General features: G+C 49.4%; 1 protein-coding gene across 14 annotated transcripts in view; it reads left to right on the top strand.

Moving 5' to 3' along the window:
• Positions 1 to 14,322, top strand: part of ANKRD17 (ankyrin repeat domain 17) — a 1,381,421-nt gene that overhangs the window by 341,461 nt on the left and 1,025,638 nt on the right. For all 14 annotated transcript variants that reach the window (XM_078676026.1, XM_078676025.1, XM_078676019.1 and 11 more), the window contains exons 8-9: positions 10,806 to 11,043; positions 11,245 to 11,436. In XM_078676026.1, coding sequence (XP_078532152.1) covers positions 10,806 to 11,043; positions 11,245 to 11,436 — 430 coding nt within the window. The remainder of the gene's footprint in view (positions 1 to 10,805; positions 11,044 to 11,244; positions 11,437 to 14,322) is intronic.

Genomic DNA, 14,322 nt, shown 5'->3' with positions numbered 1-14,322 from the left:
ATATTATGGCTGTACAGGAGATCACTAAAATGCTGAGAACCTCCTCCCCTCTTGCAACATTAATGCATTTTCTCTACATGAAATCATAATAATGCATGTGGTTTCAATACTTCTCCAGAAGGGTACATCACATACCACTGTGGCCCTCCTTTTGAGTAAGTCACTTCATTCACTAGAGTGGTAGGAAAAGCAGTAGTAGTATTGTAATTCACTTTGTCCTATGCAGAAGCAAAATCTAACATTTTAATGGATATATTAACTGAATCCTGCAGTTTCATAGCCTCTACTTCCTTTATTGGAGGCAGTATTTGAATCCTGTCCTGGCTACTTGGGAAAATCCCTTCTTGGGCCTGGCAGTCCACAGACAAATAGCTAGGCAACACAGACCAGCCTCATGTGACCCAAAGTTCCTGTCACACTGACGATTCCTTAGAAAGCTTTAGAAACAGCCGAGGTATGGCTACCTCATTGGGCCTACCTTCCCAAACGAGGCAATTTGCCAACAGTAAAGGAAGTTTCTAGGCTACTTCAAGACAAAGCAGTCCAGGCAGAAATAACCTTCTCAGCTGATCCAAAAGCACCAATAAATGTACTGCACCTTTCAGATTAGTGCTGAATATAGGGCACACCGTAACCAATTTCAGCAGCAGATAGTCATCTGCTGCCCTTTCTGCTTCAGAACCGTTCTAAATCCAGCCACCCCTGTAAGTCATCTACCGTTGGGGTAGGGGCTCATTGGTAATATGAGAGGTTTGTCTAATTTTCCACAAATTGAGACAACCACTTAGGATCACTGGGTCGTCCAGCTAATCCCCAAGGGCTTCAGCGTGCCCTTCTTGTCCTCCCCTTCAAACTGCCATCCTTGTTTCCGGCACACGCTTCTATTTTGAAGGCTGTCCCTATGGGGGAAGTTTAGCCCTTAACACAATTACTTAGTATTAAATATTTATCTTTTTATTTTAGCAACTTTTTCTTTGATTGTTGATTAAGTGTAGGTCTGCGATTAAAGGTCCTAGTTGGGTTAGGTAAGAAACTTATGGCCTGAATCATTATAAATGAATATTAAAAAGGATGCTAAAACGTACTAGTATTAGAACCACCAAATGCCGTCCTTTACATAAGAACTGTTGTTCCTAGGAGAATACATGTTATACATTACAATACTGAATGTGTGTTAAAGATGCATCACCATATGTCAAAGATTGATGTGAAACAAATACCAATCTGACAAACAATTAATGTATAATCGTGTTCACACAGAGGATGCTTGTCTCCAGACTTAAATTGTGTTTGGACCATGGGTGATTGTTGCACATTTGTCCGTCCAGAATAGTTCTCTCCTGGATAGGAGCCCCACTTTATCATCTCCTCTGGGTCCCAAAGTAACCTGTTTGACAAAAACATTATATGTGGACTGTTTTTCAAGAAACTGATGGTGGCTATCAACACTCGCTTAGCGGGGTTGATCTCGAACACTCTATTATCCCTATTAGACACATGTATATATTTCTGTGCTTAGCACATATGCACTTACAGTCACTTTCACTGCGCCATCACCGCCCTCTTTTTGGAGCATCTGGTGTTCGATAGAGCACATATAAGTTTTACCACTCACTGTGAACCTTAAAAGAAAACGTTACTAAAATAAAAAGATAAATATGTAATGCTAAGTAATTTGTGTTAAAGATCTTTGTATTTCCTTCTTGACACTTTGCCATGGAAGTCAAGGGCTACACATCCCCCTTAGGGACCACCTTTTTCTTAAAAATGATCCGGCCCCGGTCCCTAGGTTACCCCTTTTGTTTCAGAGGTCTATTTTGAATGCATCTGTTTTTGCCTTGCCGAGCAAAGTGGGCAATAGAGTAGGGTCACTCAACTAGTGGGCAGTCCTTTAAGTCAGTCCATTCGTATCTGCATTGGTGGATGTCTTTCTACCTGTTGGTGGGTCGTTTGTGGGTGCAGGCAACTGTAATAATTGATTCCTTCTTGCTGGGCGCTGTTACTCATCTGGACAAGATTACGGCATCAGGTCTTTAATCCTTGTCAGAGCAGTGCCTGCACATACATGTACTGCGGTACAGGGATGTGGAATTCCTATAGCCCGACGCCCAGGACATATTGTTTGGGGTCAAGGGCAACAAGTTTTAATGTGTATTTTGTCTTTGGGACAAGTAGGCCCAACCCACTGCAGCACAACCCCTTTGGCTGCCAGTTTGCAGTACCACATTAAGGATCAGGGAAGGGTACTGCCTGTAGTTTAGTTAATATTTGTGTGCATGTGTTAATGCTGGTCAAAACTTGTATTTATGGTTCATTAATTGAAAGCCTTTATCTGAAAGAAACAGGTTAGTATTGGATTCCTTACACCTTAGAATATCCCCAGGCGTCAGACTGTATCCGGAAACTTTTTCGTAGCAGTACCCTTGCGCGTCCGTAGGCGTCGTCTGCGGCTTCGCGTCCATCGTCTGCGTCGTTGGAGCCGGGATGACGTCGCCGGAGTACTTAGACGCCACCCTCTCACGCTGACGTCAGTTCTTCTTTTTTCCGCGCCAGCAATCGCCGATCCGGAAAAAGTTGTACCCTAGTCAATTTTTTACTAACTTTTTCGATCCTTTTTGATCATCTTTCGAAGTCTCTCGACTCCGGTGCCGGTAGGGATGCCCGGGGTTCAAACCCTGCGTCGATTGCAGCCGACTGATGTCGGTTACCGACCCCCATTGCCGGTGCCTTCCCTGTCTGGGCACCGACCACGGCGACAACTCCTGCTCCGACTGCCGGGCCCTGACGTCCAAAGCTCGACGGGAGCGGTCCCGCAAGCGACTCGAGCTCCGGCAGTCAGCCCCGCGCTGCTCGAGGTCCCAGTCCGAAAGGAGGTCGAGGGACCGGTCGTGGGGCCGAAGTCACCACAGTTCCGGGAGTCGTCATCAGTCTTCGGGCTCGAAGTCCTCAGGTAAGAGGCACAAGAAGTTGAAGAGGCGCCATCGCTCTTCTGACTCCCCCGGACGCGGCCGGGGGTTCGGGCGGCACCGCCCCCGCCGCTCCACCAGAGCCGCAGGCGTCGCGGCATGCTCCATACCCACCGGTCCCTGGGCAGCACGCAACGCCGGAGGTGATAGAGTCCTTCCTCATGACCATGAGGTCGCTCGCTCCTTCGTCTGGTTCCCCGGCGCCTTCGGGCCAAGCGACCCGACTGGGTCTCCACGTGGGCCGGGTGCTTCGGCCCCGGCGCCGCTGGGGGCTTCGGCCCCACGCCGTCGGCGACTTCGGTCCCGACGCCGCAGGGCCCCGCCGGATCGACGCCGGTCGACCTCCCGACCGCGCCGGCCCCTAGGGTGTCGCCCCCGGCACCGTCCCAGGACGCCGCCGCCCCCGGTCCTACCCTCGATTCGGGTTCGGCATCGGAACGGCGCCGCTTGGTGCCGCTCTCGACGCCGTTGGGAGACTTTTACTTCTACGACCCGGCCCCATCCTTTGAACCCGAGTACCAGGTGATGGGTGACGAGGAGGATTGGGAGGGGTCCGAGGACCCTCTGGCACGTGAGTGTCAGTCTTCTCAGGACTGGACAGGTGAGCTTGGGGAGGCCAGTGGTCTGGACACTTCGCCCGACACTGGTTTTGTCTCCTGTGGCTACGGAGGAGGGGGCTGCCTATAGTGTGGTGCTGACGCGGGCTGCCAAGAACTTGGGCCTTCATCTCCCCGTCGCGGCTGTGAGGACTAACCTCCTCACTGAGGTCCTTAAACCGCAGGCAAGCTCTGCCGAGCCTCTGCTGCCTTTTAATGAGGCCTTGTCAAACGTTCTTCTGGGCACTTGGTCCAAGCCCGCTACAGGACCGCCTGTAGATAGGAACGTGGCCAGTCGCCACCACCCGGCTCCGGGCGACCCTTGCTTCCTGTCCACCCACCCCACCCCCGAGAGCCTGGTCATCCAGGCCTCTAACTCCCAGACCGCATTCCCGATGGCTCCCCCCGATCGGGAATCCAAGAGGTATGAGAAATACGGGAAAAACGTATTCTCCTCCCTGAGTTTGGGGTTGCGGTCAGTCAACACCGCATGCCTCTTGGGCCGTTACACTCACTCTCTGTGGGACACGGTCGCGGACGTGCTGCCACAATGTCCCGAAGAGGCCCGGACTAAACTCGCCCAAGCCCTTGCGGCACAGTATTCCATCCGGTGTGGGCTGGATACCACGGACTCACTGGGCAGAGCGATGGCAACGACGGTGGCGATTCGTTGAGGTCCGCCAACTTTTCGGCTGATATCCAAAACACCCTTATGGACATGCCGTTTGATGGCCGTTGCCTCTTTGGCGACAAGGCAAACCATGCGCTTGAGCGCTTTATGGACTCCAGGGCTACGGCCAAGTCCTTGGGCCTCTCGGCCCCGCGCAAGGGCCCCCTCCTTGGCCACAAAAGGGGCAAACGACTGCCTTTCGTGGCCAAGGAAGGGGCACCCCCACACGTCCTGCCAGCCACGGGCCGCAGACTACCATCTAGCGCGGTGGCGGATGTGGAAACCGCCGTGGCGGTGGTCGGGGACAACGGCGGGGCCAGTCCACACCTACCCCTGCAGCATCCGCCTCAAAACCCTCTTAGTGCGAGCTTTCAGGCCCATGTGATGCCATTGGGGGGCATCACCACCATCACTGGCGCACTGTCACATCGGACAGGTGGGTGCTGCAAATCGTCCGAAGGGGCTACTCCCTCCCCTTCGAGGCGTCCCCTCCAGCCATGACACCGCAGTACCACCGCGTGCCGGGGGATCACTTGAAGCTTCTACAAGAGGAAGTTACGGCCCTCTTGGCCAAGGGGGCCATCGAGCGCGTTCCTGGGCCAGAAGTAGGGTGTGGTTGTTATTCCCACTACGTTCTGGTACCCAAGAAGGGCAAAGCGTCCTACGCCCTATCTCGTACCTATTGAACGTCAACGGCTTCCTCCGGAAGGAGAAGTACAAGATGCTGACACTGGCTCAGGTCTTAGCTGCCCTGGACCCGATAGACTGGATGGTAGCGTTGGACTTGCAGGACGCTTATTTTCACATCCCCGCCCTGCAGGCCCACCGGCGTTACCTGCGGTTCACGGTAGGCCACGAGCACTTTCAGTTTACTGTGCTCCCCTTCGGCCTTACCAGCGCCCCAGGCAGTCATCAGCCACCTCCAGACTACGGCCGATCTCCTGCACGTGCTGGGGTTCTCCATCAATGTGCCGAAGTCGGAGCGGTTCTAGACTCTGCACAGTTTCGGGTTTATCCTCCCGAACAGCGGGTTCGGGATATTCAGGCTCTGATTCCGATCTTTCTGCCGTTATCCCGAGTCTCGGTCAGGTTGACGCTGTGGCTTCTGGGGCTGATGGCCTCCTGCATCCTTCTGGTGCATCACGCCCGGTGGCGAATGGGGGCTCTGCAGTGGGACCTAAAGTTTCAGTGGGCCCAGAATCAGGGCAACTTGTCCGACCATGTCTTGATCTCGGAGGGCACTGCAAGACAGTTGCAGTGGTGGCTCACGGACCGCGATTGGGTCAGCGGCAGATCCCTCTCCCTACCCCACCCGGAGCACATAGTTGTGACGGACACGTCCCTCCAGGGCTGGGGAGGCCACATGGGAGAGGCGGAGATCAGAGGCCTCTGGTCTCCGGCGGAGTCCCAACTCCATATCAACCTTCTGGAGCTGCGGGCGATCCGGCTTGCACTGAAGGCATTCCTCCCCTCTGTCTGGGGGAGTGTAGTGCAGGTGTTCACGGACAACACCACCGCCATGTGATACTGCAACAAACGGGGCGGGGTGGGGTCGTGGACCCTATGCCAGGAGGCTCTGTGCCTCTGGTAGTGGCTGGAACATCAGGGCGTGACCCTGGTGGTTCAACACCTGGCAGGTTCCCTGAACGCCAGGGCGGACAAACTCAGCCGTCGGTGCATGATGGATCACGAATGGCGTCTGAACACGGACGTGGCGCAAGGCCTCTTTCGGCGATGGGGAGAGCCTTGGTTAGATCTATTCTCCACAGACGAGAACGCGCAATGTCATCCGTTCTGTGCGTTGGAATTTCCAAGGCGGCACTCGCTCGGAGACGCTTTTCGTCGCGAGTGGAGCTGTGGTCTGTTGTACGCCTTTCCGCCTATACCACTTATGCCCAGAGTGCTGAAGATCAGGCGCGACCAGGCCCAACTTATCCTTGTGGCTCCGGACTGGGCACGAAGATATTGGTATCCAGAGCTACTCAGCATGTCTGTCGATCCCCCGATTCGTCTGCCTCTTCAGTAGGACCTTCTGTCGCAGCAGCAGGGGACGGTCCTCCACCCGAACCTGTCCAATCTCTACCTCCATGCTTGGAGATTGAGCAGCGACAGTTGAGGCCATTTGACTTGCCTCCTGAAGTTTGTAATGTGATTCTGGCAGCCAGGCGTCCCTCCACAAAGTCGGTATACGCCTGCAGGTGGAACAGATTTGTGGCATGGTGCACAGCAAAGGCTGTGGCTCCACTCTCTGCCCCCCTTTCTGAGGTTCTCCTCTTCCTTCTTGATCTTGCCCAGCAGGGCTTTGCTCTGGGCACTATCAAGGGCTACCTTTCTGCCCTTACCGCCTTCTTGAGGCTACCTGATCAGCCTTCTTTGTTAAAGTCCCCGATTGTTAACAGATTCTTGAAGGGCATCACTCCTATATTTCCCCCTGTTCCTTTCGTGATGTCCCAGTGGGACTTGAACCTGGTTCTTACTTACCTGATGTGCGCTCCTTTTGAGCAGCTTTATAACTGTCCTTTCCGTCTTCTTCCCCTTAAGACTGCTTTCCTGGTTGCCATCACCTCTGCCAGGAGAGTGAGTGAGCTCCAGGCTCTTTCCTCTAAACCTCCTTTCCTTTCTGTCCATCTGGACAAGGTTGTGTTGCGGACATGACCCTCTTTCCTGACCAAGGTAGTCACAGCCTTCCACATCGGGCAGTCCATCACCTTGCCCACCTTCTTTCCGCCTCCGCATCCCTCTAAAGAGGAATAGCGGCTCCACCGTCTGGACCCAAAACGTGCGCTGTCATGCTATCTGGATCGCACCCACCAGTTCCGGGTGGATGACCAACTCTTTGTTGGTTACGTAGGTGCTAAGAAGGGGTGGGCGGTGCACAAACGGACCATCTCTCGGTGGGTCGTGTTGTGCATCAAGGCATGCTACTCTTTGGCTAAGAAGGAGCCTCCTGTTGGGCTGAGGGCCCATTCCACTCGGGCCACAGCGGCTACTACTGCCCTGGGCCGGGGAGTCCCCTTGCAGGACATCTGTCAGGCAGCTACGTGGGCCTCGCTGCACAAGTTCGCAAGACACTACTGCCTGGACAGCCAAGTCCGGAGGGATGGCTTCTTTGGCCGTTCCGTCCTCCAGGACTTTCTGGTGTGATTATTGGTTCGCAGACCCACCACTGGGGTTGGTATTGCTGGGGTATCTATTCTAAGGTAAGGAATCTAATACTAACCTGTTTCTTTCAGATGCACAAGTTACTTACCTTCGGTAACAATATATCTGTAAGAAACAGTAGTTAGTATTAGATTTCTTACTGCCCCACCCATCCTCCCCGTTCTGCGAACCGATATCTAGGGTTAAGGTCATCCCCTTTCAAGGCCCTAGTTTCATGGCACCAGTGTTGGTTTTTATCATGGCTCTGCGTTTCTGGTGCGGAAAAGCTGTGTATAAGAACTGACGTCAGCGCGCGAGGACGGTGTCTAAGTACTCCGGCGACATCATCCCGACGCCAACGACGGACGCGGAGCGGCAGGCGACGCCTACCGACGCGCAAGGGTACTGCTACGCAAAATTTTCCGAATCCAGTCTGACGCCTGGGGATATTCTAAGGTAAGGAATCTAATACTAACTTCTGTTTCTTACAGATATATCGTTACCGAAGGGAAGTAACTTCTGCATTAGGGAGAGCGCTCTAAGTAAATGTACGTTCTGACTGCACTACTGACAGTGGTTCCAGTATGAAAATGTGTACACACGGTTTCAAAGTTTAGCAACATGAGGCTATGCATGATGCTCAAAGAATGCTCTCTGATTAGATGCAAATATTTGCAGAAGCTTGAAAGCAAGATTAATGTTTCTTTGCTTTCAATATAAAATGTTCCTAAAAATGAAAGTAGGGAAATAACATTTTGCTAAACTACTGTAAAATTTCAAGTACCATTTCTTTGCAGCATCATTTAGTAAAATGTGTTGATGTATTTCCCAAAAATATTCATATTGGAAAATTTGTGTAACCAGTTTCAATAAGATTATGGGAAGCAAAAATAAACAAGCCTTGGCAAAGCCATAAGGTCTGAAATTGGTAGTCATTTTTTTAGTTTTGGCAATGTGTCACTTGTTTTGGCATGGCTTTTGTAAAACCTTATTGATGTGAGAGCTGCCAGGCCCTCACCATTATAACAAACATTGGCAAATGCAAAAATTTGTTTTTGGTCTCAAAAAAGCACGCACTGCCACATTAGTTACTGGCAGTAAACAAAACTACTTTGTGTATCGATATGCTCCTTGTGAAAGAGCAGAATGCGGTCACTCAGAGTGAAGCCAGCCGATTCAGAGAGAGAGAATTTTAATAAACACAAAAGGTCATGGTTAACGCCAGACCAAATTAGGGGCCCAATAATTAAAGAAAGTCTCAGAAGTGCACCTTTGGTATATGGCTTTCGTGAATTCACAAGAATTTACATTAGTAGGGCAAGAAATTGTACTTCTACAAAATATTTGTGAACTGCATTTTAGCATGAGCAAATATGCATGTGTAGATTTGCTCATGTGAAAACCTGGATGTTTGAAAGTTCATTTTCCCTCCAACTACTTTTTTCCCAACTCTGAAAGAAGGTTTACGTATGCCACTCTCAGGAGTAAATTTCCAACATTTCTCAGTATGGGAAAGATGAGAGAAGATTTGTTGAAAACCCTAAAACATGCAAGTTAGTAGGTTTGCACAGACACAATAGGGTATTCCAAGCCTGGAACTACTGCTTACCACCATCTTCAGTCCCAGTATGTGGAGCTGCGGAAACGTGGCAACATAAAATCAATTCTAGTATTCAAACACTACTATGGGATATGCCCTGGCATAATCCGAGAGGCTATATAAGAGCTCTTGTATAATGAGATTGCTGCCATAATTTGCGGCAGCACTACATGGCACCAAAGGTACAAGTGGATTTGTTTTACAGGACCAGTATATTTATGAAGCAACCTGCCCCATGGACTAGTATATATTTTAATAAATTCCACACCCCTGACTGCGATAGTCTGCCTTGCCATGAAGTCCTTTATCTCCTGTTTCACAAGGTACTACTCAGGTTGTGACTGAAGACACCTGCACTGTCCTTTGTCAACACTGGGCAGTGTGGCATCCTGGATCCCATGTCTGGAGACAATTCGACTGAGGTAGTGGCTCATCGAAGGTGTGTTATCCTGGTGGTAGCAGCTTTTCAAGCTCCCCCCTACTTGAGAGCGGGTTCCTATCATTAGGGGACCACAAATGCGAAATCCATCCTAAAGTGACACACACAATCTAATCCAGATCGGGGAGTTGTTGTATGGATATTGTCGCCGTGTTCCAGATATGAAGTGTCCTCCGTTTTGTGCCATACAGATCACTAGTAATGGTTAACCAAGGGAATATGTGCCTTTCAGGTTCAGTTAGTCACAGGTCCTGCTGTATGCTTTTTCCCTCCAAGTCTGCTTAATATCCTCTGGAAGATGTGGGGAAAAAAAGCACAGCTGATAACCCATGGCTAAGTGAAGTGGAGTTGATACACCAGTCGGTTGGCACACGGCATATGGTTTGCTCTCCCCTCTTACAGTGTGGACCTACTCTTGCAGCAGGATGGTCAGGTCCTCCACCCCAAAGACAGTGTCTGCATGGTTGGAGATTGACCAGCGCCAGCTAGAATTTTTTTCTTTACAATCGGAAGTTGTGGAAGTCATCTTGGTCACCAGGGAATACACTACTTCATCCATTTATGTGGGTCTCTCGAACAAATGTGTTGAATTGTGCGATTTGGAAGGTCTGAACACATTTAAACCATGCCTTTCCGATGTTTTTTCATTCTCTTCCGCATCAGTGCCTAGCAGTGGCTAGCGTTAAACTGTATCTTACTGCCCTAGTCCTGCTTTATGACTTTAAGTCGTAGAACTGCAGTACCTATCAGTTCTCCAGCATTTAATCTTTCATGTAGTCATATGCTTGAATGAGAATACCAAGCAGTACATAACAGAATAAAGCGGGAAGCAGGATCACCTTTACTAAACAGGTTGCTGTGTACTACCTGTCCCACTGCTGCGTGGTCTACTGTGTTCATGTCAAGACAGTATTCCTTCGTGAACGTGCACCTGTTATTCCACGCACAGCAAATGTTTTGTAAAGACAGACCAATGTAGAGCACAGAAGTTGTTGCAGTTCTCTTGGTGAACTGTGCCCTCACTCATCCCTTGAGTAGGTGCTTTGCTTTGTTATGGCAAAAAGTGATGCAGGCTAATGTGCTAGTTTCTGTTTGGACAGGGTTTCACCTCATTCTGGACTACTTGAAGTCTACACATCACATTTCAGAAGCATGTATGTCCTTTGCCTTATCCATATAAACTCTAGTGCACCTGTATACATCAAATGAGGGCAAAGATTTTTCCACTGATAATGCAGCATTCGAGGAAAATAACATTGAGTGGCAGGCATTATTTAATCATGTGAATATATATTAAAGATACGAACATTGAAGTTACTGGGAAGTAATACATTTCTTACATGTGCTTGCAATATGCTAGTCCGAAAATATTAGCTTTCTTTTTAATTTTCAGGATGGCCATGTGGAAGTTGCCAGACTGCTCCTTGATAGTGGTGCTCAGGTGAATATGCCTGCTGACTCGTTTGAATCTCCGTTGACCCTGGCAGCTTGTGGTGGTCATGTCGAACTAGCAGCTTTGCTAATTGAACGTGGTGCTAACTTGGAGGAGGTGAATGATGAAGGTTACACGCCACTGATGGAAGCAGCCAGAGAAGGACATGAAGAAATGGTTGCGTTATTGCTAGGCCAAGGTAAAAGGACAGATAGAAAAAGCACATTATTCCAGAAACATGAGTCAGTCGCAAACTCTTTGAATGTGAACTTGTCGAATTCAGGATGAGTTTACCTAAGCTTTTGTGGTTGATTTATTGCTGTACTTTCAAATTAGCTTCATAATTTTGAACTGCACGTTTGTGTCTCTTCTAATATTTTTTTTGGTCCTGACTTTAAAGGTGCCAATATCAATGCACAGACTGAGGAGACCCAGGAAACTGCACTGACACTGGCCTGCTGTGGTGGGTTTCTGGAGGTTGCAGATTTCCTAATAAAGGCTGGAGCGGATATTGAGCTGGGTTGTTCAACACCTTTGATGGAAGCTGCACAAGAAGGTCATTTGGAACTGGTGAAATATTTGCTAGCTGCAGGTAAGCAGACGCTTGAAAATTCCATGAGCTCACTGCAATTTCAGAGTACTTTCTTTGAGTTTGCCACTTGTTAGTTTTGAGCACATCATACTGTTAAAGACAATTTTTAGGTCGAGCTAATATATAGTTCTGACATATTGTAGGGGAAACAACACTCTTGAACAAGCGGATTCCTCCCAATGCATGTGAGGTATTGAAGCGTGACGCTTCGCCAGCGTGCGCTTTGCCTCACTCACACCCCATATGCTCGTTCCCTCCCACTCGCTCACTCCCCTGCTCCCCCGCCCCCATCCGACTTGTTTCGCCCTAATGGTTACCTCTTGTTTCGCTCTTATGGTTACCTCTTGCCTGTATCACATCACCTCATTATATATTTTATCTTTCTTTCTCCTCCCCCTGTAACTTCTGCCCTTCATTTCTCCATCTTTGTCTTTCCATGTTTCCCATATTTTCCTTCCTACCAACACTTTCTCCCCTAACTTGGGACTCATCTGCCTTTCGCCATTTGTTTCTTGCGGTGTCTCTCCCTTTTGCTTCTCTTACCTGTGTTTTTTGTTTGTTTCATTTTATTGCTAAATCACTCTTTTCCTTCTCGTTCTTTTTCCTCTTTGTCTCCCCCGTTCTCTTCTCTCTGTTACCCCAATATTGGAACTTTCATAGATTCCCATGCTTTGTATCATTCCTGTTCGTCGGAATGGGAGCCTCGGTAAATAAAAAATATCAGTACCATAGGTACAAAAGAGAAAATTAGGCCTAGGCCTCATCTCATTTTGTAGCATATCACCCTCTTTGTGTAAAAGAGCCCAAACTTTCGCAAGAACCAATCAGAACAGCCTCACCTCATAGAACCTTCCTGAGAGAGCCTCAGAGCCTCAGATTCTCTACCGCACGTTGTGCAAGGGAGTCTTCACAGAGCTCTGCTCAGGTTTTTTTTTCTATTCAACTTTATTCTTCAACTTTTTGATTCAAAATCTACAATGTCTGTCAAGGAGAAGAAGGCTTTATTCAGGGCCTGTGCTACCTGTGCTAAAAAGAAGCTTTTTGTGGAAGACCAGCATGAAGACTGCATTTATTGCTTGTATCCTGACCACAAGGCCACAGATTGCAAAATCTGTAGAACCTTTTTAACAAAGACTTTGAGAGACAGGGAGGGCAGATTGCTGATCTGGCTAGAGAAGATGAAGGCACGGAAGGAAGTACTGTCTTCAGATGAGGATTCTACATCGGTGACTTCCTCCAGAAGATCTAAAAAGAGGGGTAGGTCTCCTTCCTCTACTTCATCTGAGCCCCCTGTCAAGGCCCACCAAAAGATCTCTGATAGGTCTGGTAGGGTTAGTCCCATTAAATCTCCTCACCGAGGTGAAAAGGAGAGGCTGGGACAGGCTGCTGAGAAGGACACGGCAAAGAAGGTGAGAAAAGAGGTTTCTGTTCCTTCACAACCTTCCCAGAAAGAGAAGGATGGTAAAAAATTCTCTGCGGTCACTCCAGAGACAAAGCATGACAAGAAACAGCGTCCGTCGACGACGAAATCTGCAGGTACGTCGACGACTGTCTATCAAAAGGATTTGAGTGTGCCGATCGCACCGTCGACTGGACCGTCGACGGCGGCTGTGACGACGACATCGACTCCTTTAATGGCTGCGTCGACATTTAAGGCGCCTTCCTGTTTGTCGACGATGACTACCTTCTCGACGTCGACGATCATGTCAACGAAGATACTGTCGACGGCCGCTTCGACGACGAGAACTACGTAGACGATGACGGCGGCTGTGATGTTGCTGACGACGAGCTCGTCGCCGATAAATCCATCGTCGACGATGAAAATTCCGTCGACGAAGACCTTTACAGCGTCGGCAAATCCGTCGACGAATCCTTCGACGACGACTCCGTCGACGATTAAAAAAATGAAGATTTCCACACAGAAGAGGCAGATAACACCGGAGATGACTTCTCCAAGGCTAGTTTCATCTTTGCCCCCTAGTATGCTGCTGGATGATGAATCTGATGAAGAGGAGGACGATATTCATTATGGGGATGCCTGTAGTCCCTCGGATTTGAATGTGAAATGTCAAGAAACTGATACTGAGGAGTACTACGAACAACAGTATGGTCAGCAGGAACAACCTCCTCGAGGCTTGGGTGAGGACATGGTGGCCATGCCAGCCTCGCTGGTTTCGGATTTGCAATTGATGTTGCAAGACTATAGAAATAGATTTCCGAATCAACCAGCAGTTCCATCGGAACGCCCTCCTTCTCCACCTGTACCCCCGACATCTGCAATCATCGTGTCAACGGTGGTCCCACGGGCTGTGGAACCTGAAGCCAGAGAGGAATCCAGAGAGGTGGTGCATGATATGTCTTCAGATGAGGACGTTTAGGAGGATCCTATAAATGACCCGGACGTGGATTATGATGATAGTGGCCTTCAAGATCCAGCAGGACAGGACACTGCTACGTCTCCACCAGCTGACATTAGGGGTTTCCATAACCTCATGGAAAGGGCATCGAAAAGATTTGGTCTGCCAATCACAACGGTGCAGTCAGACTGTTTCCTTTATTACTTTAAAGAGCCATTCAAAAAGTCAGTCAGATCGATTCCTATAATTGAACATGTATGGACGGAAGGAATCAAGGTTATGCAGAATCCGGCCACTGTCATTCCTGTTCTTCCCCGGCTGGAGAAGAAATATAAGGCCCCTCAAGGCAGTCCAGCGTGCCTCCTTGGACAACCTAAGCCGGATTCTGTAATATCGCAAGCGGCACAGAGCAAATCCAAGAATCCTTCCACGCCTCTTACTACACCCCCGGACAAGGAAGGAAGGCATTTGGACAATTTGGGCAAGAGATTTTCCTCTATGGCCAGTCTCCTCGTTCGAACGGCTAATG

The sequence above is a fragment of the Lissotriton helveticus genome, chromosome 2_1 (assembly GCF_964261635.1).
Source record: "Lissotriton helveticus chromosome 2_1, aLisHel1.1, whole genome shotgun sequence".
Taxonomy (NCBI): Eukaryota; Metazoa; Chordata; class Amphibia; order Caudata; family Salamandridae; genus Lissotriton; species Lissotriton helveticus.
Note: the sequence above shows the minus strand (reverse complement) of the source record. Positions and strands in the feature narration are given on the sequence as shown.